Source organism: Zophobas morio, unplaced genomic scaffold (assembly GCF_036711695.1).
Source record: "Zophobas morio isolate AGI-343-1 ecotype UQ-CSIRO unplaced genomic scaffold, CSIRO_AGI_Zmor_V1 ptg000030l, whole genome shotgun sequence".
Lineage (NCBI taxonomy): Eukaryota > Metazoa > Arthropoda > Insecta > Coleoptera > Tenebrionidae > Zophobas > Zophobas morio.
Genome location: NW_026972135.1, coordinates 9,381,893 through 9,406,425, shown reverse-complemented (window position 1 = coordinate 9,406,425; position 24,533 = coordinate 9,381,893). Strand labels below are relative to the sequence as shown.

Here is a 24,533-nt window from a genome sequence, read left to right as displayed (position 1 = left end):
TTCGATTTTTTTTAAGAAAGATTGAGTTTCAAATTATCAGATTCGAAATTTTACAAAATTTAAATTTTAAATAGATTTGTTGTTCGATAAACAAATAATTTAATTTTTTACTAAACAGTAACATTTTTCTTTAATTTTTTCTTGGGAATGATTGAACTTATTTTCTCTAAAGTTTCAGTGAACAAGATTTATAATGCTGCATACCAGTAAAACAGTTCACAATTTTTTGTAGCATTCTTATTTGTAGAAACGATATTTCTACATCAATAATCACAAATAATAGATACATTTTTAATTTTTCAAATTAAAATGTTGTAAAAGCAATATGAAAATTAAAATTTCGAAGCAGAATCCACCTAAACATTCATAATTATTTATTACTGGAACGTTTACAAAAATAAGCTTTTGACATAAAATGCTTGCAAATTTGAAACAGAATTGGAATGTTTCTTGACAATAATGCCTAATACATTTTTGACTTGTAATTTACTACTTAGTTCAAGAATAAATTCCATATTATAATTTTACCTATAACTAAATAGATGTATGTTGTTAACTTATACAAGGTAGGTACCTTACATCGAAACGAGTAATTTGTTTTTTAATATGACATTGCCTTTCTTTATCATTCTATTTGACTAACAATTATTGTTGTGCAATTATACGCGTGTAAATAAAAATGAATTTACAATAACTTATTTATGGGTAAATTTTTTTAATTTAAGTAGATGGTTATATGTAATGGTAATAATAGCAGTATAAAATTCACTCACTGTTTAGGTATACCAGATATCAAAAGCTATTAAATCCAAATGTTATTGTTTATTTTTTTTTATGTCTCGAGCGTAAGCTAAGGAAGTATTGTAATCAAGTTCATCGGGCGACTGGCTACTTTTATGTTTTGTCGACGTTTCATGACCCCTATAATACGGAAAACATAGGTCTCTCGTTTCCGGTTGATAAAACGCTGACCAACATTTGTAATTATCCTCCCCATCATATAACGTCATCTCCAACTTTTACAGCAGTAAATGTTATAAAAATTTGAAAAAATAACATACTTTTTCATTTGTTGTTTATTGAGTTTTTACCCTAAGCATCCAGATTGAATTGAATTACCATAACCCTAATTTCTTGAGATTTTGGAAACAGGATGTACTACATAAAGAAAATTAAAAGAATATGAAGTAATGTAATGATACTCTTTTTACATCAACATACTATTATTTATCAATTAATTGGGCAACGTCCAAAATACTGTTCATAAATTATAAGTGCAGGAAGTTTATGCAAAAGCATGCAAATACATTTTTTGCGTATAATAATATGTATTGCTTTATTATTAAATATCTACTCTTTTACAAGAGTTATTAAAATTAGTAAAAAAAGTATTCAAGTCTCTGTCTAGTTTAATACCTTACCTTATTAAAATAATAAGTTTAATCAGTTATGTAGTTAGCAAACAATGACATTTAATTTATACTTAGTAGGGTTCACGGCATTAACTTTTCACATTGCATGTTTAGTTCGGACTTATAATTTGAGAAAATAATTTACCCGTTTATTTATTTTTGTAGTTTAATAGTACTTGGCAATTTCAGAAAACTGTATGTTATTTAAAAATACGTGTTTTTAGATAAAAGGAGCCTATGATAAGCGCACGTAGGAGATGATAGACAGAGAGCTAATATATAAAGCTAATGTATTGGAAAGAAATAGGACACGTTTACGTGTGCACACCACAGCCTTCCTTTCTCTGAACAGTTTGGGATCATACCATAGTACCATAAATAATAATTGCCAAAGAGTTCGCAAAGGAATCCAACGAAAATATTTATACAATTGGTTACAACTACCAGTACAAATAATTCTTTCATTTTCAACTGAAAAGCGTATAACTGTATTAAGTACTAGATATTATGGAGTTAGGGGCCATCAAATAGATTTGGGTTGGAATCAACATAATTGTCACTGATACATAAGACATGGAAACAAATAATTTATTTCCAAATTCAAATATACTGCATTTACAGTTTTAAACAGTATCACTGCTAATTTTCTCTGGTTGCCCGACAATAGCTACTTGTAGTCAATATCCACGTAATGTAATAAAATACTGGAATCTAATTGTTTGAGACAACAAACTACACTCACCGGCAAAAAAATCGAATCATTAGTATTTTTGTAGAAATCTTCAATAAATTCTGTTGTGCGTCACATTTATAAGACAAATTAGTTTATCTAGGACAAAGGAGATGAAAAGGTAACGGGACCTTCGCTGAAGTTGCAACAATTACGAGTTTATTAAAAAATACCAGAAAATCCATTACATTAAACCAACAAAAGACTACTTAACATATCGTTAATAACGACTGTTGCCGCCTCTAGCTTGCATTACGGTTGCCATACGTCTTCCCATGCCTTCTATGAGGTGTCTAATCTCAGCCTGGGCTAATTGGTCAAATTCTTCAACTAGCGCATTTGCAAGATCTCTTATGTGTTGTACGGCCGGCACACGTGCTCTGATACGTCTACCTAATATGTCCCACACATGCTCAATTGGATTCAGGTCGGGACTGCGTGCTGGTCATTCCATACGTGAAATCCCGAATTCGTCGAGGTAGGTTTGTACAATTCTAGCGATATGTGGTCTAGCATTATCTTGCATTAGAATAAAATTATCGCCAATAAAAGAAGCAAAAGGTACGACATGCTCTTAAAGAATATTTGCTACATATCGATCAGCATTCATTGTGCCTCTATCCACCACTACAAGTTCCGTGCGAGCCTCGGCAGAAATTCCTGCCCAGACCATCACTGAACCTCCATGAAAACTTAGTCTGGAAACAATATTGCACTGAGCCTACCTTTCGCCTCTTCTTCGCCATACTCTTTGACGGCCGTCAGGAGAACGTAGACAAAAACGCGACTCATCTGTAAAGAGTACTTGGCCCCATTGGGCAAGATCCGAGTTAACGTGTTCTCGAACAAATGCAAGTCGGGCTACTCTGTGTCGTGGGAGAAGTTCTGAGCCACTTGCAGGTCTACGGGCCCTCAATTCAGCTGCAGTTAACCTTTTTCTTACAGTTCTTTCACTTACACTAACTCCTCGTGTTTCTTCAAGTTGATTTCTGGCCTCAACTGTGGTCGTATCCCTATTACGGAACACGGTCAGCGTTAAAAAACGGTCATCCCGAGCCGATGTTTTCTTTGGACGACCCGAATCAGGTCTTCGGCTGTATGATCCAGTCTCATTAACCCGTCGTACAGTTCTGTGAATGCTCACTTGTGATACCCCTAACGTATTGGCAACGTACCGTTAACTTCGACCATCCTGGATAAGAGCAATTGCTCGTGCTGCATTAATGGCCACAATACTCATGTTAATTGACAATTGACACAGTTTTCATCAAATCACAATAACAAACCGTCTGTTAATGCCCTCTAAACGTCACAACTGCAAATCTCATTGTTGGAAAAAACTTATCATCTTCAGATTTGAGGTTCATATCATGTACAAAAAAGAACCAAAAACCTAGTGTTAGTATAGTGAACCAAGAGGTATAAGGTTATATGGCCATCATAAAATTAGTTGACCGCAAATAAATACCCCCTTTGTGTGGTTCGCACTAAGCTTACCGGTTGGCAATAAATCATCTTTTACACATTTCTTGCTCATATTTAACAGGGCCGGCTTTCAAAGCGAGTGGTTATTTCGGAACCCTCAGCGGCTGCAGGTAGCAAAGAAATAGTGGAGTGGTGGATTTTCATATTTAGTGAAAGCCGCCCCTGAACGAAACTGCAAGAGCCGGTCGAGCTGTAGTGGACACGTTATTTACGACCCTAAAACCTTTTCTATTGTAAACAACTTAACTTCGACACAATGGGATGATTTTATGATGGCCATATAACCTTATAGCTCTTGGTTCACTATATATTTTGTGTGATTTTTTCAAAACTGATATTGACTGTAGCCAAACGTTTAAAAAAGGAACCATTTTCAATGCAAACTTTGGGTGATTCGCTTTTTTTGCCGGTGAGTGTATTTTTACACAAATAAGAATACAGGTATGCGGCATTATGAATTTTGTTCACTAAAATTTTAGAGAAACTAAGTTCAACATTCCCCAGAAAACATTAAATAAAAATGTTACTGTTAAGTAAAAAATTAAATTATTTGTTTAACGAGCAACAAATCTATTTGAAATTTAAATTTGTAAAATGTCGAATCTAATAATTTGAAACTCAATCTTTCTTAAAGAAAAATCGAAAGTATTTGTAACATCTATAACAAAATAAAAGAGTTGCACAAATTACAGTTGCTTTTTTTAATTTCAGATTCATCAAAATTGTTAAGTCTTTTTTTTATTTATTTCACATTATGGGTCATTCCCATATTACCTGTTCTGCGCGTGAAGTTGATTAAGATTTCTTTCCAAACCCCAAACTTAACGCTTAAAAGCAAAACAGCAAGCAACTACGTAAAAACGGATAACGGTACTATATCGATTTCTGCTTGGACATGGGGCAAATCAGCACTCAATCTAAACTATGTTTCGCTTCGCCCAAGTGCGACATGCGGAAATCTGCACCAAAGAGCAGAGACGAAAATCCCTCGGACGCGGTCTATGCGCCAAACCAGTTCCCAGGTGACGCTATAATTGACAGGTGAAATATAAATAACATAAGTCAAGTAAAGTTTCTTCGTGCCGAAGTATAAAAACTCTATACATGTCAGATGCAACAATTAATATGAATTATAATAATAATTCATCTTCCAAGTAGATAATTAAATACAAAAAGCAACCAGAAAAATAATAATCTTGTATGCTGCACAAATATGTGTTTGTCAAAAATAGCTTAAATTCTTTTGAAATTGAGGCAATTGTAAACTGAACACCTAAAACTCTTTGAGGTTTGCGTTTTTTGAATAAATAAGTACAATATCCACTGTTTAATATTTTTATTTTTATTTTTTACATCATTTACTATTTATAATTTGTTGGTATTTATCATAGTTTTCGATATAATCCCTGATGCATTTGTATATAAATGTCAGTTGTTTCTGAAACAATAAAAGAAACGATTGAAAATGCAAATACACATACAGGGTGTCTCAGAAATAAGCACATTAATTTTAACCAGTAACAGAACTCGTGAAACGGAACAACTTTTTTATCTAGCATTTTCGAGCGAATTTCGAATTTTCCCAGCCATATATTCACGAGCCGTCTATGTTCACCTTAAATAATAACTTAAATAATAACAACACTACAACAATGAAGAAGGTACCCTAGCAACCATTTTGACAGTGACAATCATTTTTATGTCAATGTTTTTATTAAACGTTGTCTCTTTAAAGTTTGTTTGCACAGATCTCTAATTTATAGACGAAATGTGTTGAAATGGCTTTGTTTTCAAATCTGGAATGCACCGATATCGTTTTAACGTACGGTGAAGCTCGAGGAAACGGCACTCGCGTCCAACGAATTTTTTCAGAAAACCTCCCAAATCGTCGTCTGCCAAATGTACACAGTTTTAAGAACGTTGCAGCATTTTCGAGAGTACGGATCTTTTAAACCTGCACCTCAGGATCGGGGTAAGTTACGTAGTAATAGAATTGCTAATATTGAAGAGGCTGTTTTGAAGAGTGTCGAAGCTCGACCGGGCACTAGCACGTATCACTGTCTAGTGTGATGTATCGGAGAGTAGTATTTGGAGGATACTCAGAGAACAAATGTACCCCTTTCAGAACCAGAAAGTTCAGTTATTGAAACTAACAGACTTACCACGTAGGCAAAACTTTTGTGACTGGGTTAATAGCAAAATAAATGAACAAGCAAATTTTCTATCTCTTATACCATCAACTGATGAGGTCGGTTACACGAGGGAAGGTGTTCAACACCCACATTTGGGCCGATGAAATTCCGTACGCCATTAGGGAGCACGATTTTCAATTTCTCTCTAAATGTTTGTCACATTGACAAGATTAGATTAGCTACGTATCTGTATCGTAACTGTTTCTGACCATAAATTATTAATTATAATAATTATTAGTGTCCATGGGTGACTGAGGATCCATAGGCGGGTAACCTTAATTGGGATATAACTTTAACAATTTTTAACTTGATAATTAAAAAGTTCTTGACAAAACTCTACTAAAAAAAGTTGTTGAGTTCAATGAGCTCTATAACTGATTAAAATTAATGTACTTATTTCTGAGACACCCTGCATAGTGTGTTTTCACAACAACAAACACTTTTTAAACAGTTAAAACAAATTTTAGGATTGTGTTTTTAAGCAGAAAAGAAAAAATTTGCAGTTCAGAAAATGTTATAAAAAGAAGTGATTTGGAAGATTTCTGTTGCCAGTTATAGTTTTCGCTTTTTATTTTGATAATACCAACCTCATGTACACGAATGGGCAACTGATGTTTTAGACATACTCATAAGTTAATTATCATTCCGATTCAAATCACTTACCGTTCTGCTAACGAACGATCTTCCACTTCTTCTTGCAAGTCGTATAGCATTACACACATCAATTTCTACTTCATTTTCATACTTCTCTACGATGTATGAGAAAACAACAAATAAGCCACAAGCTGTAAATCCATCGCTAAAAAAAATATTTAAAAAAAAGATAACATAAAGGGACGTGTATTGGAAATAATTTTGACAATGAACATTTTTTGTTTAATATCAAGGCTAAGTACCATATTAGATTAACATACCTGCAAGAGACTAAAACTAATTTTTCCTTGGCTGTTTTGCTATGAATATAGTTTATCACAGAAATAAAGTTACATACTGAATTCGGGAGCAGCTGATTTTCTTTCCAGTTGTTAAATTGAAAGATATATAATTTGTGGTCGTGGATCTTCTGTAATGTTTCATAAAGACGTTAGTGATTGGACTTTTGTCTTTGAGCACAGTGTTACCTTTTTCGAGATTTTATTGTATATCAGTAAAGATGCCTCCGTCATCAGGCCGTAGGCTGTGTTTACAACTTGTTTCCGAGTAATATTTACCACTTCTATAGATCCAGTTACTCGAGTCGACAATGGTAATTCCTGATTGAAAAATACATCATAGAAAGGGTATAATAACACTGTAAAATTAATATTAGTTTAATATCTTGAGCTTTTTACCTTGTTTAGGAACAAAACCCAACCGATCGATTTCCTTGCCACCATTTTCCAGAAATCTATAAGCTGTTCTTCTTTTGGTTCCCGAGAAATTAAATATTTTCTCCTCTGCCCATATCGTGCAACTACAAATATGTTTAATCTTGTTGTAACTATACCTTTTTAGTTTTGCTACCAAGTACTAACCTATCACACTTTCAAAAGGATGTCGAGGAATGCAGTACTGAAGACTAACTTCTTGAAAAATATTATCGTACTGGCGGAGAGTTTCTAAATAATTAAACTGTTGTTTTATATCGTCATGTTTTATATTTTGTCCAATGGAATATTGAAAGGGATTTGAATATTCCAAAGAGTATTCGTTCATAAGTAAGTGTGAAAAAATATAGTGCTCCTAAGGTTAAAAATAGTATTAGTTAATCAAGCATAAAAATTAACAGTAGAGATTTTTTTTAATTTCGTTATTACCATGTTGGTGATCATAGACGCACGTTGATCTCTAAGTGTTCTTGTTAAGCTGAAAAAGTCAACTTTATTGTCTTTGCGGATCATCTGTAGTGCTAAGTCGCATAAAATTAAAATTCCCACTCCACCTGTACCATAACTAGAAATCAGTATGTTAGCTGACTGTTAATTCTGTAAAACAATCAACGACCAACCCTGAGTGAAAGACAATCGGTCCACTTGAATTTTCATACTGTTGTCTTATAAGTTTGACAACTGGTAAAACGTCATTCGGATAAAACATATTGGAATCGTCAAAACTCCACATGAAGTGAATATGGCGTATATTTTTGCTCTCGTCACCGTAAGCTATTTCAAGCTCTTGGTAAGCATATAGTTCAAAAGTGGTTTCGCGAAGCAATTTTATTGTAATTTCACCATATTCATACACCTCTGATTCGCTTTGGGGCCAATACTCTGCACACATTCGCTGAAAAGTAGACAGGTTAATTATTAATAAGAGAATCGTCGTCAGGAAAACTTTACCTTTTTATGTTCAAAAAAATTTGTCGCCATTATTATAACACTAACATTTTCTTGCCATATCATTCTCCAAAAGTCTTTAATTGTGCAAAATTTGGGTGACTGGCAGGCGATGTAAGCTTTTGAGCGATCGTAGCCCTGAATTTTTAATTTACATTTTTCGTGGGGTAAACAATGAAACTTACATCAATGTAGCTAGCATTTATATAGTCCTCTGTTCCTACACCTTCCATTGGCTTAAGGACGACTCTGTTGGTATCGTCTAAAAAACTGCGTCAGTTAAATGATTTTATTGGAATTATAAAATATTACAAGGTATAATTCGGTTTCGATCTCTGTTCTTGTTAATATTCTTACGCTGCAAACCAATTCTACAAGAACTATGGGGCACAGGATCTGAAATGGACTAAGAACATTTCAAAATATGGTCTGTTATTGAGTAGGCAACCGGTTATACAATTATATTTTTATGAAAAACTCACATTGAACTGTATTTTTAAACTTGTAAGGAATGTAGGTTGCGAACAATGATTTTGAAGACTGTTGAAGTCGATGACTGTGGTTTCAAGAGGTTTCTGATTTACGATTAACATCATGTCTTCTTCTTGGGTAATAGTTGCTTGATTGTTTCGTCTTCTTATTTTGTATATTATGTATACCAGGACAACCGTTACCAAAATGACAAGAATTAATACTCCTACTGAAATGTAATAAGTATTGTAGTGGTAGCTATCCTCGGAAGCTGTAAATGTCATAGGATAGTACAAATAAAACAAAAAATACAAAATTACACTCTGGTAAAAAGCACCTGTTTGAAAAAATAACAGGGGGCTGTCATTATAAGCTTGATTCGTCAGGGTTCTCACCATTAACCAATAACTAGTACTAGGTTTTAAAGGTTCATTATAACAATGTACTCTACAACAACCACTGCTAGCCCCAATTATAAAATTGCAGATGTGTCGGTCCTCTAAAATTACAATAGCTACAATTTAGCTTTACTATTACTTGTTACATACCTAAAAACGGATTCCAAAAATTGGGTGTAAGCTGTAAAGAATTTTTCGGTGTGGAAGGCCAATTTTTAAGAGTTCCATTCCAAGATCCATTTTTACTTTGTATGTCAACGTGCTCTTCCAATAAAAATAAAGCGTAAGCAATGATTTCGTCTGTTGAGTTTACAAGGTCATTTTTAGATAACACAAAATAAGCTTTCGTTGAATCATTTGATGTCGGGGGCGATATTTTTTGAAACGTTATTGTGTCTAAAATTAGTATATGTATTATTTTTTAGCACTATTGTGAAGGAACACACTGCCAAGCGATGGATACGATGCAGATGTTTGAACTGTTGGCGAAGTAAAATTATTAGACTGGCTTGTTTCTGGCAAAACTGTTGTAGATACTGGCGTTGTTTCAGTTAAAATGTTATCTAAAACAAAAATTACACAAATGGTTTTGGTGATATACAAGCACTGGGATTTTTACTTCCAGAGCGTAAGCTAAGGAAGTATTGTAATCGATTCAATCGGGTTATTCGTTACTTTTGTGTTTTCTTGACGTTTCATGACCTCTATAATACGAAAATATAGTCTGTTTGTCCGCCGTCTCCCGTCTGTCGTACTCTCTTTTTATTTAAAGTTGTTTTCAATATTATTAACTACAGCGTCAAAAAGTGACTTGAATTGTATTATGTTGTAATAATCATTCATTAGTCTGGTGTTGTATTTTATGCTCTATAGGTGAAGGCACGATGTCGACATTCAGTTAAAAAAATGTTACTGAAATGTTTGTAACGTTAAAAGAAAAACTTACCTGTGTGAAAAGACAGTGGAGCGCTATCATTATATGCTTGATTCGTCAGAGCTCTAACCATTAACCAATATTTAGTATTAGGTTTTAAAGGTTCATTATAACAATGTTCTTTACAACAATTGTTGGCAGCTCCAATTATGAAATTGCAGGTCTGTACTTCATCTAAAACCACATTAGCTAAACTTTAATTGGACAGTCATCTGATGAATACATACTTGTGAACGGATTCCACAAATTGGGTGTAAGCTGTAAAGAATCTTTCGGTATAGAAGGCCAAGTTTTATTAGTTCCGTCCCAAGATCCCCACGATCCATTTTTACTTTGTATGTCCAAGTGATCTTCCAATAAAATTAAGGCGTAAGCAATGACTTCGTTTGTTGATTTTATAAGGCCATTTTTAGAGAACACAAAATAAGCTTTCGTTGAATCATTTGACGTCGGGGGCGATATGTTTGAAAACGTTATTGTGCCTAAAATTAACATATCTATTTTTATTTCTTTAGTACGATTGTATAGTAACACACCGCGAAAGGATGGAGGCAATGTAGAAGATATTCGATGCCTTGTAAAATAATCATAATTTCTTACTTCTGGAACTACATTGTCTAAAACTAAAATAGGTATATTTATGTTTATTTCTTTAGTAAGATTGTGAAGTAACACACCTCGAATGGATGGAGACAATGTAGATATTGGCCGCCTTGTAAAACCATCACATTTTCTTACTTCTGGAACTACATCGTATAAAACAAAAACTCCCGAAATTGTTTTGTTGATTTAAATACATGTAGCAAAATGTAACAAAATAACAATATTTAGTGACACTTGTAAACAGTTTATTAAAATAAATGTAAAAATGATTTGTATATTGTATTTTTAAAAAGAGTAAATAGTGAAAGAGAAAGGAGTGAGAATTTGAATATAAAAGAATGAACTAAAGTTGTTTAGACTTAAATTACCAAACTCTAAAACATTGTTGGTATAGTGGCATCTGGAACAGAGGGGCTCAAATCTTGGCGCACCAAAGCCCAGTATAGTCTAAGTGCTAAGTCAGTCTCAGCTAAGCTAAGGAAGTTTTGTAATTGATTCAATCGGGTTATTTGCTACTTTTATGTTTTCTCGACGTTTCATGACCCCTATAGAATACGAAAACATAGCGTCACCTGAGAACTGGTTTGGCGCATAGACCAGACCGCGTCCGAGGGATTTTCGCCACTGCTGTTTGGTGCAGATTTGCCGCATGTCGCACTTGGGCGAAGCGAAACATAGTTTAGATTAAGTGCTGATTTGCCCCATGTCTAAGCAGAAATCGATACAGTACCGTTATCCGTTTTCACGTACTTGCTTGCTGTTTTGCTTTTCAGCGTTAAGTTTGGGGTTTGGAACGAAATCTTAATCAACTTCACGCGCATAACAAGTAATATGGGAATGACTCATAATGTGAAATGAATAAAAAAGAGACTTAACAATTTTGATGAATCTGAAATTAAAAAAAACAACTATAATTTGTGCAACTCTTTTTTTTCTGTTATAGATGTTACAAATATTTTCGGTTTTTCGATTTTTTTTTTAAGAATGATTGAATTTCAAATTATTAGAAATTTTACAAATTTAAATTTCAAATAGATTTTTTGCTCAATAAACAAATAATTTAATTTTTTACTTAACAGTAACATATTTATTCAATGTTTTCTCGGGAATGATTGAACTTATTTTTTCTAAAATTTTAGTGAACAGGATTCATTATACTGCATAGCTGTAAAAGAGTTTACAATTTTTTGTAATATTCTTATCTGTAGAAATGATATTTCCACATCAATAATTTCAGATAATAGATACATTTTTAAGAGATAATTAAGATATAGATTTCTTAATCAATTTCACGGGCAGAACAAGTAATATGGCAATCACTAATAATGTGAAATAAATGATACGATATTAGAAATCGCGTGGTGAAGTTGTTAACTAAGTATAATGAATAGGGATGTACCGACTAGTGGCCAGGGATGTTGCGAATATTCGCATCCGCATCCGCAAATGCGGAGCTTCCGCATTGATTTGGACATCCGCATCCGCAATAGGGTTTTCCACTAAAGTTTAAAATCAAATTTTAACTAAACATTCTGAAACAATATCTAAATACATGTACAAAAAACAAATTTGAACTATTTATAAAACATAATCGCTTTGAAAAAAATTGTCAAAATAATAGAAGAGTGAGAGGCCGGCTCAAAGTTGCAGTATTTCGCGGTTAAAAGTGTAACCAATCACTTTGAAGCGATGGCAGCGATGCTGTGTTGCCAAACCTGCTGGTTTATTATATTGAGGTAGGTCAGAGTGTGCACGTGTTTTTGATCAACTTGGCCTGTTCGTTTTATTCCTTAAATATAAACAAATTAAATAGAAAAAATTGGCACGATGGCGAAACAGTGTTTCTTCGTTGGGTGTGATAATAACTCTACAAATAATCCAGAAAAATTATTTCTTACTGTTCCCCAAAAAGTGGATCGGAGGAAGTTATGGTTTGAATCTGTGGGAAGAACATACATACCTGGGAAAAGTTTGTACTGTTGTGAAGATCATTTTGATGTAAGTATAGTAAATATTTCAAAAATTTGTATGTCGGTATCTACTTGTATCACCTTATTAACAAATTTTCTTTAATAAAGTTGGAAAAGGATGCTGAAAATTGGATTCATTTCAAATTAATGGGTACACGCCTAATGTTAAAAGACAATGTGGTTCCAAGAAGCATGGTGAGGAAAGAAACTTCGTCCCAATTCACACCAACTTCAAGGAAACGTAAGATGGAAACACAACAGCACAGTAGAGGGCTTCGAAGGAAACTGTTTCCTGAACCTACTGTACCTGGTACTTCACAGGATGTAACAGAGGATGTAGAAGAACTGCAATTAAAAACAGTGGCTTCACCATCTGGCATGTTTGTTAGTGCAAAATCGCCAGAAAAATCAATTTCTCCTTTAAGAACAAAAAGGAGAACTCTTAGAAAAGCAACTCAGACAAGAGTTAGCACAAAAGATCAGTCATCAATGACCTCAGTTGAAGTGGCAGATAAAAGCACAAACACTCTTCGATCATTATCGTCACAAATATATCAAAGCCCCCACAAACCTATTCAGGGATCATCGACATCATTGTCATCATCCTCCCTTTCACTCCAAAGTGGAAGTGTTTATGAGCCATCATCGGAGTCATTGCATGAAACTAATATGATATCCAAAGAACTATTGGTGAAAGTGGAAATATTCAAAATTGAAAATAATAGCAGATTTTATCTGGGCTTGCCCAAGTCAGAATTTTTTTTCATCAAATTACTCCAAGAAGAATTAGAAGTTCCTGTAGAACATATTTATATCGTTCTTAAGAAAATACGAACAGATGACCAATTTGTACGATTAGGGACAGATTTTGCATTAAGCACTAGTGGTGTCAGTAATATATTTTCAAAAACATTGCCAAAAATGGCTACAAAACTCAATGAGTTAATTTTTTGGCCTGAGAAAAGTAAAATTCAGCGAGTTCTACCTAGGCAGTTTCAGACGTATTATAAAGATGTTGAAGCAATCATTGATTGCTTCGAAATACAGGTTGAAAGACCTAGTGCAGCTTATCAGCAAGCTTTAACCTGGAGCAATTATAAAACTTGTAACATGCAAGTATTTAGTGTCAAGTACTCCAAATGGGCTAATTAATTTTATATCAGAAGGGTTTGGAGGTCGCACATCAGATGTAGAAATAATTAAGCAATCAGAGTATTTGACCGTTGTACCTGAAAATGCAACTGTAATGACCGATAGGGGCTTCAAGCAAGTAGCAGGGCTTTTCCAGAAAAAAAAGGTGAATCTAGTCAGACCTCCCAGCGTCACAAGCACCAGAAAAATGACGAAGGATGAGGTACGTCAGTCGAAACTTGTCGCAGCGTTGAGGATCCACATTGAAAGATTAATTCGTAGGATCAGAGAATTTCGAATGTTGGGTCCACATGCTACCACAGATCATAATTTGGTGCCACTTTTGGATCATATTGTAATTGTTGCTTGTGGTTTGATAAATTTGCAAGGTCCATTAATACAATAGTTTTTACATGGTTTTTATTTGTATTTTATTGGAAACAATAAATTAATTGTATAAATAGAAGCATTTAACTTTTTTTTATTGATACTAGGGGATTGGGGTATAACGGGATTTAGATTTATTTATTATTGAAATGAATAAGAAATAATTATGAAATAAATAAGTATAATTATTGAAAACATCAGTTAATTAAAATTGGAAAAATCGCTTTTTTCCAAAAAGCTTGTGCCTACTCCATTACATTGTGACAAAAATTTTCATCCAAAGGAATTTCCTTTATAGTCACATTTCTGTCCGTTTCAAAAGATGGAGATGCAACGCAAAATAAACCCCATTGTTTTTTACTAAGAAACACTTGCAGCTGCAGTTGTGCATATGGTTTAGGAGTTATTTCACCCTCTGGCGTAATGTAATTTTTTACAGTATTTGTCTTTATTGGACATTTTATTTCAACGCAATATTTATCAGACATTGCATCTGCCGAGGCACCAAATATTGGGTACATATGATTTATGGTCATTCCTACTCTTTCTAATTTAATATTTTTCTCCTCAGCTATGACTTTTAAGACATCTTCTTCAAGGTTAAGGCCTCTTTTCATGGCCTTTGTTCCTCTAAATTTTGATGCTGTCAGAACTGCAGCAGTTGTAGCTCCATCAACAGTTTTGCAGTGAGCAACTTCATGCAGCTTTGAAGCTGTTATTCTCGCATATCTAACATCAAACCAGGCTTTAGATTGTGACTGCAATATTGTTAAAGTATCTATACTTTTGCAAATTTCACTATTTAAATTATTTTGGCAAAACGATATGAAGTCTTCTGCATTTGGTGCATCAGTCGTTTTTTTATAAGAAAGACATAAATGGTACAACGAAGCTTTCTCCAAAATATTCACTTCACTCTTATACATTGTAGCAAGAATTGAATGACTATCTGATTTTAATGCGGTAGAAATTACTTTGTCCAAAAATGCCGTTCCTTTTGTTGGTAAAGAAGGAACTTGCCGAAAATTAAACAACTCTCTCATTCTTTGCCCTTTTATAGTACTGCCAACTTTAGACAGAGTAGACTTCCTCCAATAACATTCAACAGAAGTCACTGAAGGCTCCAAGGTACGTCTGTATAACCAGAACAGTAAGGCTACACCATGTTTACAACCACCTGAAAAGTAGACGTAATACATACACTCATACAACATAAAATCATTCATACCTTCACTTGCAGCACAGTCATAACACTTTGAGTCAATTATGCATTGTTCAGACTCATTTATTCTTACTGAAACTTCATAGCCTTTTAGGCGAACTTTATGTTCTGGTGCAATCAAAGCTTTGACAGTACAAATCTCATCGTGTCGTCTCAACTGCACATAACCAACAGCATCGTCGCCGTAAGTTGCACGAGCTCCACTATAACAATGAATAATTACTATCAAATCATTATTACGTTGTACACTTTACCGTTCGGTTTTCACATTTTCAACACCTGGTATCAGAAAATTCACATTTCTTCGATAATACAAATCTATCATTACATCATCAACTACAGGGAGATTGGTAGAAGTAGCTTGCTCATATTCACTTTCCATTGTGACTATTTATTCTGTGCCGTATTTTCCCAGATAATCTTCCTACACAATTTTAAGTTGTAAGTCGCTGTAAAAGGTTTTGGTAAGTGGTAAATATTAAACGGCCAATTCTACTCACCGTGTTTAAACAAACAATGTCAAATAATGGAAACGACTGACTTTTTAAATTATTTTAAGCGTCAATGAGAGCAAATTACAAAACGTTAACACTAAGATCGACCAAACATAAATAAACCTAACCTATCATAACCCAATAAGAATTCAAGATGGCTAAATACCGATGTCGTCTAACTTTAAAGCAGCGTGAGCGGAGTTGCCACATCGCTACGCTGATCCCATTGGTCAGCGTTACGTACGTCATCATGACGTACGTAATGCACAACTTAACCGCGGGAAAAAAATTACTTTAAATTTAACTTTTTTTTTTTTGAGTTATTGAAAAGTAAAAAAAAAATATTGACCACATCTTCGCATTTTGTAGACGATATTCTTTCGTGTAGTGCATTAAAAAAAAATCGTGGAATACCCTATAATCAATGCGGAACTCATGCGGATGCGGATGTAAATGTGGTGCAAGTCGCGACAAGAAATAAATTAGTTGGAGCCGACGAGTGACGCATAGCGTGCACTCGTGATGTACTGACCAATAGGAAGACAAGAATTCTACTTTCGGTGTTCCGTTTCGCACATCAGAACGTGTTTAGTCGGGGTTGCGCGAATTGTGAACGTTTTGTTTTTGGATGTTATTGGACAAGTGAATCTACAATGGCACCACCGATGCAAAGTGAGATTTGGACTTATTTTAAACCAGATGATGATCGAAATAAAGCTGAGTGTATAATATGTAATAAAACATATTCTCGCAAGGGTCGTACCACTTCGTCTTTGAAAAATCATCTGAAATCCATGCACCCAGAACAGTTTTGTTTGTTCGAAAGTTCGAATAACGAAAAACAAATGCAGAAGATGAAAGCTGGTGCACGTAAGTTTTACTATCAACAGTGTTTATTTATTAGCCTTAATAAAGCATTTTGCTTTTATTAATTACTTAAAAGTATATTATTCTTAATAGATTATCAGATAAGCTGCTTTAAGGAATTAATTAAAATTAACAGAAATGTTAACAGCAGATAAGCCCAAAGTCGGTTTATTTTGTATTTAATACAAAAAAGTCGATGCAATAAAAGTTTCGTTATTTAAAATCTATTTTGCATCCGTTTATTTTTGTTAATTTCCATAACAAGTTATAATTTATGTGTGTATTTATTTTTAGATAAAATCCTCACTCCACTACAAGAAGCAAAGAAACAACTTTCGATAGAGGAAGCAGTTCAAAAACAAAAAAAGTGGGATACTACCAATTCAAATTCGAAAAAAAGTGACAAACTCATCGGAGAAATGATTGCACTTCAAAATTTACCGTTTAATTTTGTAGAGGGACTCGGTTTTCGCAGACTGATACAAGAATTATCACCAAGGTATAATTTAAGAGGGCGCAATTTTTTTACTGACTTTGTGTGCACGGAACTGTATGGAAAAGTTGCTAACAAAGTGAAAGAATTAATCGAAAAATTTGTTTATTAAATAAAAATATTAAAAACCCCCATTTTTTTAACTGATTTCTGTACATATACTAAGTTTCTTAAAAAAAAACTTGAGATCCGCATCCGCATCCGCATCTGCGGATGTGAGCTCCCAAAAATCCGCATCCGCATCCGCATCCGCGGATGTTGAAAAATCTGCATCCGCAACATCCCTGCTAGTGGCCGACCGGTCGGATAAGCCGACTATTTGGCCGTTTTTCGTCGTCGGCTGGCAGTCGGCGACTGGTCGGCTAAACAGCCGATCGGTCGGCTTTTTTTATTAAAATTGAAATAGTATGTAATACAATTAAACCCGGTGTACAGAACCGCAATTAAATATTTAATTGCGATTTAATTTTTAACACAGCGTTAAGATAAACTGGCCCTAAATTGTGTTATTCTTAATTTTTGTACTGAGTTACTACAAAAAAGAAATGTTAAAATTATCCAAACAAATTTAACACATTTTTTGGAAAACAAAGGAACTTTAATGATTCCTTTTATTAAAATAAAGCAAATTTTTAAGGTAGTCAGAAATATACAAAAAAAAAACACACTGTCTGTCGCATTTATAAACCGGTTTTAGCAAAGCCGAACAGTCGGCCGACAAGTCGGTTTTTACTGGCCGAACAATCGGCTAGTCGGTTAGTCGGCCAGACCTACAGTCGGTACATCCCTAATAATGAACAATAAATATTACGTTATTGATGTTTTGATTCGATTTTTTCTAAATATTTTCGAAATAAAGAAACTTATTTTTCTTTATTTTTATATAAAATCTGCATTTGATAATACTCATTGGATTCATTGATTTTACCTAAAAATTGTAGAATCCAAATATTGTATTGTTAATTTCCATTGTTAAATGGTGAATTGTGAACGAAATACGGAGTACCAAATTTCAAATCTATTTGATTACCCCTAACTCCATAATATCTAGTACTTAATATAGTTATACGCTTTTCAGCAGAAAATAAAATAATTATTTGTACTGGTAGTAAACAATTGTATAAATATTTCCGTTGAATTCCTTTGCGAACTCTTTGTCAATTATTATTTATGGTACTATGGTATGATCCCAAACTGTTCAAAGAAAGGGAGGCTGTGGTGTGCGCACGTAAACTTGTCCTATTTCTTTCCAATACATTAGCTCTAAATATTAGCTCTCTGTCTATCATCTCCTACGTGCGCTTATCATAGACTCCTTTTATCTAAAAAGTATGCAGTATTTCCCGCGCAAACCAGCAGTCAGATCTCTAGATTGCCTGGCCTCGTGATTTGTCACGTATTTTTAAATAACATACAGTTTTCTGAAATTGCCAAGTACTACTAAACTACAAAAATAAATAAACGGCTAAATTATATTCTCAAATTATAAGTCCGAATTAAACATGCAATGTGAAAAGTAGATGCCGTGAACCCTGGCATAAATTAAACGTCATTGTTTGCTAACTACACAATTCATTAAACTTATTATTTTAGTAAGGTAAGGTATTAAACTGGACAGAGACTTGAATACTTTTTTTACTATTTTTAATAACTCTTGTAAATGAGTAGATATTTAATAATAAAGCAATATATATTATACGCAAAAAATGTGTTTGCATGCTTTTGCATAAACTTTCTGCGCTTATAATTTATGAACATTGAACAGTATTGTGGACGATGCCCAATTAATTGATAAGTAATAGTATGTTGATGTAAAAAGAGTATCATTACATTACTTCAAATTCTGTTAATTTTCTTTATGTAGTAAGTACCTCCTGTTTCCAAAATCTCATGAAATTAGGGTTATGGTAATTCAATCTGGATGCTTAGGGTAAAAATTCAATAAACAACAAATGAAAAAGTATGTTATTTTATAAAATTTATGTAACATTTACTGTTGTAAAAGTTGAAGATGACGTTATATGATAGTGAGGATGATTACAATAATGTTGGTCAGCGTTTTATCAACCGGAAACGAGAGACCTATGTTTTCGTATTATAGGGGTCATGAAACGTTGAGAAGCTATAAAAGTAGCCAGTTGCCCGATGAACTTGATTACAATACTTTCTTAGCTTACGCTCGAGACGTAAAAAAAATAAACAAAAAGATTTGGATTTAATAGCTTTTGAAATCTGGTGAGTGAATTTTATGCGACTATTGTTACCATTACACATAACCATCCACCTAAAATTAACTGGTAAAAAAATATACCCACAAATAAATTATTGTAAATTTATTTTTATTTACACGCGCATAATTGCACAACAATAATTGTTAGGTAAATAGAATGATAAAGAAAGGCAATGTCATATTAAAAAACAAATTACTCGTTTCTATGTAAGGTATGTACCTTATATAAGTTAACAATATACATCTCTTTGGTTATAGGAAAAGTTCTAATACGGAATTTATTCTTGAACTAAGTCGTAAACTGTAAATAGCTATAAATTCGGAAATAATAATTTTTAAAAGATACAAGTCAAAAATATTAGGCATGATTGTCAAGAAAATTCCAATTCTGTTTCAAAATTTGCAAGCATTTTATGTCAAAAGCGGATTTTTGTAAACTTTCCAGGAGTAAACCATCAATATTTAGGTGGATTTTGCTTGGAAATTTTAATTTTCTTATACGTTTACAATATTTTAATTTAAAAAATTAAAAATTTATCTATTATAGATACAACATTTTAATTTAAAAAATTAAAAATTGATTTATCTATAATATATGTAATAAATACATTTTTAATTTTTTAAATTAAAATGTTGTAAAAGTATATGAAAATTAAAATTTCTAAGCAAAATTCACCTAAATATTCATGGTTTACTACTGGAACGTTTACAAAAATCAGCTTTTGACATAAAATACTTGCAAATTTCGTAGATAATTCTATGATTATTGATGTAGAAATATCGTTTCCACCAATACGAATAGTACTACAAAAAATTGTGAACTCTTTTACTGGTATGCAGCATTATAAATCTTGTTCACTAAAATTTTAGAGAAAATAAGTTCAATCATTCCCGAGGAAAAATTAAACAAAATTGTTACTGTTTAGAAAAAAAATTATATTATTTGTTTATCGAGCACCAAATCTATTTGAAATTTAAATTTGTAAAATTTCGAATCTAATAATTTGAAACTAAACCATTCTTAAAAAAAAAAATCGAGGGAAATACCTGTTATGTCCACATACAACAGTCATTATTATTGATCCAATATGAAGTTTAATCAATGGCTAGAGATCCATTTATCGCCGTCATCCATGTACTTATCAAAATTAATTTTGAAGCTTAAAAGAGACGAGCTCTTAATGACATAATCGGGTAGAGAATTTCAAACATTGAAAACATAAACTACGCCATCTCTTTGTTTTTCTATTACATGCCTACTCATTAAACTTCTTGTTAAAGATCTAGAAGATGAAGACCCAAAGTCGGTCAAAATTGACCCACTGCTATAAATTTGTGATAACTATCATGTAACTAAAATCAAGTGGCGGCAACTATTCAGATAATGTCGACAACACCAAAACAGGCAAAAAATAAAATCCAAGAGAAAAAATTTCAGAGATTGAAGAAAAGAATCACAAAAAAGTGGTTCGTGAGTCAAATTTGACCCAGGCTTAGGTATCCGAGGGTTAAAGCGTAAATATGGTCAATGGGAAATCCAATGTTATAGTTACTGCTAAAAATGTAGTTGTTTTGTCTGTATACTTGATAAATAAATTTGATAAGAATGCTGTTAACACTTTCGTTTATATTATTGCAATACAAGCATTCACCTGATTCAATTGCACGATTTGTTAGTCGTAAGTGTAATTTCCAGTATCCCGCGTTATTTGAGTAATGGTTACGTCGAGCCAGAATTACTTCTTTGTAAATATTAGGATTTATTTTGATTTTGTAACTTGCCCAACGTTCAGTATTGTGGTCATTAGATGAATGCATAAAACAATTGGTATTTTTATATGTTGCAATCAGGTCGCAAGTGTCACACATAGAGACAGAGAGAATTAAATAAACCTCTCCGGAATCTGGAATTCGCAATTTGTTTATATATAGCTGTCCTTTGGTGTCGCTGGTGGCTTCTTTATACTCATCTAAAAATAAAAATAATGTATTAATTACGAACAAATTAATTCGGTTTAGAGCAAACATTAGTTTCGTAAGAGATCAGCTGCCTTGTACCAAAAATTTCTTTGGAAAAAATGTTTTTTAAAGAATAGATCTAATGCCGGTGTAAACGTTAGTTTGTTAAGTTCTTATAACCACTACCTATAAGTTTCTTTTCTGGTTAGAAAAAAAAGTGTGTAAATTGAAAACTAATTTTTAGGCGAATGTAACTTTGTATTCTACATGCAGTAACTCACGATAATGGCAAATGAAATCTAAGAAGTCGTATGTTTTTAAAGTACACTAAAAAGAGTAAAAACCAATTCATTTCTAAATGTTACAACTTACAACTTACAACATCATACATCTCTATTAATTAAAGGATAAGAACTATATTAAGCATGCTGATATACTCGTACAGTGTAGTTAATATACTTACAATCGTATATTTTAAAGTTTGCTGGTATCGGAGTTTCTATGATTAACGTCTTTGGAACATAAGTGACCTGTTGTATTAGTGTTGTATAATTTTCATAAATGAACAACATTCCATCCTTTACACTAACAGTAAAAGTAGTCCAAATCTTTTCATCGTTTATTTGATATGGATAGTAAAATTGGCTTGATTCTGCGGATACAAAAAACACAATATCGGTTGTTCCCTTTACCGAAAAACTGTAAGACTTCTCGAAGTTCACAAATATTTCCTTCCGTTTCTTTATAACGAATTCTGAAAACAATAAACACAAGACCTAAATTTTAATATGGAAGTTAGGATTTATATTTAAAATTAGGTTCATTAATAGTTATTTAAATAAGAAGGAATGTAACGACAAAGAAGATTACCAAATTTTTACAAGAAGCGTCACTGTCACCAAATAGAAAAAAAGATTTCTAGTGCGCAGGCTCACCAAAGTGTACAGTGTGTTTAGTAAAGCTGTATCGAACTGTTCTGTGTTTGTTCATTGTAGGCGTAGGTACATACATCGCATTTCTGTCGTCACTTATTTCATACACACATTTTAACCGTTATAATCGTTTCTAACCATGCCATTTTAAAAACCATCGTTGTAAATGTCCCCTTATTGTCATTCTGACTTGACCTTTGAAAATAAATCTGAAATTTTGAAACACTGAATTTATTCTGTTAGCAGTGCTAGATAAATTTATACTTTAAAAGTCAACATAATTTGACGTTCTTTGAAATTTTTGTCCGCCATAGTTCAATTGGTTTAAAAAAAAAGAACAAATGACAGTGACATCTTATCCCTTTTTTTTAAATCAGTAGTATTAAGTATTTTTTAAAAGTATTGTAGGTACCTTAAGAATCAGAACATAAAAAATTTAATTTTATAAAAACAAAATAATTAGCGGTGAATTTTACCTTGCGATCAATTGACTATGAAACAAATTTTCCAGGCATAAATGACAAACTATTATTTACGTCAACATTCAACCTTTGATAAAAATCAATTTTTAAAATTCCTGAAAAGATCCAAGGCACCGACACTAGTGTCGCTTCTTATTCAAATTTTGTTAATCTTCAAGTACGAGCCGAGGCAAAGTCGAGGTTTATCGCTTGCCGTCTGTATATTCCATGTTACTTATTGACCCTTTATACTATACGCAAAGCGAGTAGATATTATATAAATTTCAATGATAAAGAATGAAACAACATCGCTCAGGCGAAGTCAGATTTCTGCACCGCCAAGTTAAAATTAACCAATGAGCGACAGATTACGCATGCGTTTCCGGTTGCTTTCTGTCAACTTCAAAAGCGGTTTGTTAATCAATGTCACAGGCATTTAGTCTGCAGCCGTATACTATTTCCAAAGGGTCAATTACGTTTTTCCCGCCGCCCGTCGAATTATTTCCCTGAAATACAATGATAATTTTTTTGAGTCACCCAGTATACGCAAATCCAAAAAAGATTAATGGAATGATAAATCACAAGTACAGACTCGTCATATTTTGTACTTGTAGGAAATATATTTTGACTAAAAATTTACCATGCCTATAATAACTGTAAAACGTCTCCAAGATTTCAAAGCATTCGGTTTTGTAGTTCCTGATTAAATCAATTTTAAATTAAATTTATCAGTTTGTCTCTTGATTTAATAGACACCTAACCGGAGAAAGTACTGAACAAATTTTTGTGGCATCCTAACTCTGCTTTAAAAGATAGAATACAAAGCGTTTAGTAAATTTTGTCTCTTGTTTTCCACCAAAAATTACATCATACATATAGTCATTCGTCTCTTTGTCTCTTTGTCGTTTGTTGAGTATTTATTTGCAGATAATATTGGAAAGTGCTACTTAGAGTACGGTGAAATTCAATGTGTATGTAGGATTCCGTGTAGATAAAGCAAAAGATAAATCAAATTTGTTTACCACTACTAATAATCCGATAGTAGCTATGTAAATCGATCGTAGTTTTTAATCCTACGCATATATGTTTTAGGAAAAAAATCAGAGAAAACTGTACGACAAAATTTTACAGAAAATTATACCGCAGATTGCTCTCAGATTTACAATTTATCTGTTTGTCCTTTCTAAAAACTTTATCAACAAAGATCAACAAACTTAAAAATTATTGACACTTGAACTGGCAAACTTTGAAAATATATAAATATTTGACTATACGATAGAAGTAAATAGACAAGAATTTTATTATGGTGTGTAAATTTAAAAATTTAGATAGAACGTTCTTCATCCCCGAAGTACAATAGAACAAACCCAGTTTTTTTAGAAAAATTCTAAAATTTTATTTTTCAATTTTTTTTTAAACTCCTGTAAGTTTAAATAAAGATATGTGAAGACCGTTAAACTGCAGGTAAACAACTACATGTTGTTTTTAAAATAGATACATTTAAATTTCGCAACCATTAGTCCTAGCGTACTTACGCTTGGGGGTAACATTCTTCGTGCTTTCAATTCAGAAATACATACCTTCAAAATGCGCTTCAAAATGGGGTCTTGTTAATAAGCTGCTTGATTCTTTTATTATCCAGTCATCATTTTCCCAAAAATCGCTACTTAATAAATATTCTTGTTGAGAGAACTGATAACCGCTTTTCTTTCGAGTTGGTAGTCCTGCATTTGCTTGTTGAAATATGACCGCACATAAAAATAAAAGTTTGTAAGAACTCAGAACAGTTAATCTCATATTGTTGCACATTTATTTTGATGGACACTAAATTATACGTGTTTCAATAA

The 24,533-nt window shown here is 32.9% G+C and overlaps 3 protein-coding genes across 7 annotated transcripts; 1 reads left to right on the top strand and 2 right to left on the bottom strand.

Annotated features, from left to right (window-relative positions):
* Positions 1-4,948: 4,948 nt before the first annotated feature.
* LOC135138248 (receptor-type tyrosine-protein phosphatase epsilon-like) lies at positions 4,949-24,533 on the bottom strand. 4 transcript variants are annotated; one of them, XM_064068175.1, is made up of 22 exons: positions 24,267-24,533; positions 21,757-22,047; positions 20,987-21,304; positions 10,615-10,683; positions 10,474-10,560; positions 10,165-10,419; positions 9,950-10,111; positions 9,450-9,566; positions 9,154-9,399; positions 8,943-9,104; positions 8,617-8,876; positions 8,447-8,540; positions 8,320-8,396; positions 8,138-8,272; positions 7,807-8,081; positions 7,616-7,751; positions 7,334-7,541; positions 7,151-7,272; positions 6,941-7,072; positions 6,734-6,882; positions 6,483-6,618; positions 4,949-5,065 (listed from the first exon to the last, which is right to left on the bottom strand). In XM_064068175.1, exons 1-22 carry the CDS (start codon positions 24,493-24,495, stop codon positions 4,982-4,984), a joined length of 3,744 nt encoding a protein of 1,247 aa, XP_063924245.1. In that variant the 5' UTR covers positions 24,496-24,533; the 3' UTR covers positions 4,949-4,981. The 4 variants fall into 4 exon arrangements, with proteins under 4 accessions (XP_063924245.1, XP_063924246.1, XP_063924248.1 ...); XM_064068176.1 differs by having other exon boundaries at positions 9,453-9,566; XM_064068178.1 differs by having other exon boundaries at positions 10,615-10,677.
* LOC135138356 (uncharacterized) lies at positions 12,135-14,107 on the top strand. The gene is made up of 2 exons (XM_064068318.1): positions 12,135-12,538; positions 12,619-14,107. Exons 1-2 carry the CDS (start codon positions 12,368-12,370, stop codon positions 13,660-13,662), a joined length of 1,215 nt encoding a protein of 404 aa, XP_063924388.1. The 5' UTR covers positions 12,135-12,367; the 3' UTR covers positions 13,663-14,107.
* On the bottom strand, positions 14,115-16,680 carry LOC135138354 (uncharacterized). 2 transcript variants are annotated; one of them, XM_064068317.1, is made up of 4 exons: positions 15,751-16,677; positions 15,505-15,699; positions 15,257-15,453; positions 14,115-15,205 (listed from the first exon to the last, which is right to left on the bottom strand). In XM_064068317.1, exons 2-4 carry the CDS (start codon positions 15,630-15,632, stop codon positions 14,274-14,276), a joined length of 1,257 nt encoding a protein of 418 aa, XP_063924387.1. In that variant the 5' UTR covers positions 15,633-15,699; positions 15,751-16,677; the 3' UTR covers positions 14,115-14,273. The 2 variants fall into 2 exon arrangements, with proteins under 2 accessions (XP_063924387.1, XP_063924386.1); XM_064068316.1 differs by having other exon boundaries at positions 14,115-15,453; positions 15,751-16,680.

What these genes read in the sequence shown, in the direction of transcription:
- LOC135138354 (XM_064068316.1), bottom strand. Translation starts at nt 15,632, where the DNA reads ATGGAAAGTGAATATGAGCAAGCTACTTCTACCAATCTCCCTGTAGTT. An exon ending in GAAAATGTGAAAACCGAACG is followed by an intron (nt 15,454 to 15,504) that starts GTAAAGTGTACA and finishes TCATTGTTATAG; the next exon opens with TGGAGCTCGTGCAACTTACG.
- LOC135138356 (XM_064068318.1), top strand. Translation starts at nt 12,368, where the DNA reads ATGGCGAAACAGTGTTTCTTCGTTGGGTGTGATAATAACTCTACAAAT. An exon ending in GTTGTGAAGATCATTTTGAT is followed by an intron (nt 12,539 to 12,618) that starts GTAAGTATAGTA and finishes TCTTTAATAAAG; the next exon opens with TTGGAAAAGGATGCTGAAAA.
- LOC135138248 (XM_064068175.1), bottom strand. Translation starts at nt 24,495, where the DNA reads ATGTGCAACAATATGAGATTAACTGTTCTGAGTTCTTACAAACTTTTA. An exon ending in TTTTTGGAATCCGTTTTTAG is followed by an intron (nt 9,105 to 9,153) that starts GTATGTAACAAG and finishes TTGTAATTTTAG; the next exon opens with AGGACCGACACATCTGCAAT. An exon ending in GTTTAAAAATACAGTTCAAT is followed by an intron (nt 8,541 to 8,616) that starts GTGAGTTTTTCA and finishes AAATGTTCTTAG; the next exon opens with TCCATTTCAGATCCTGTGCC.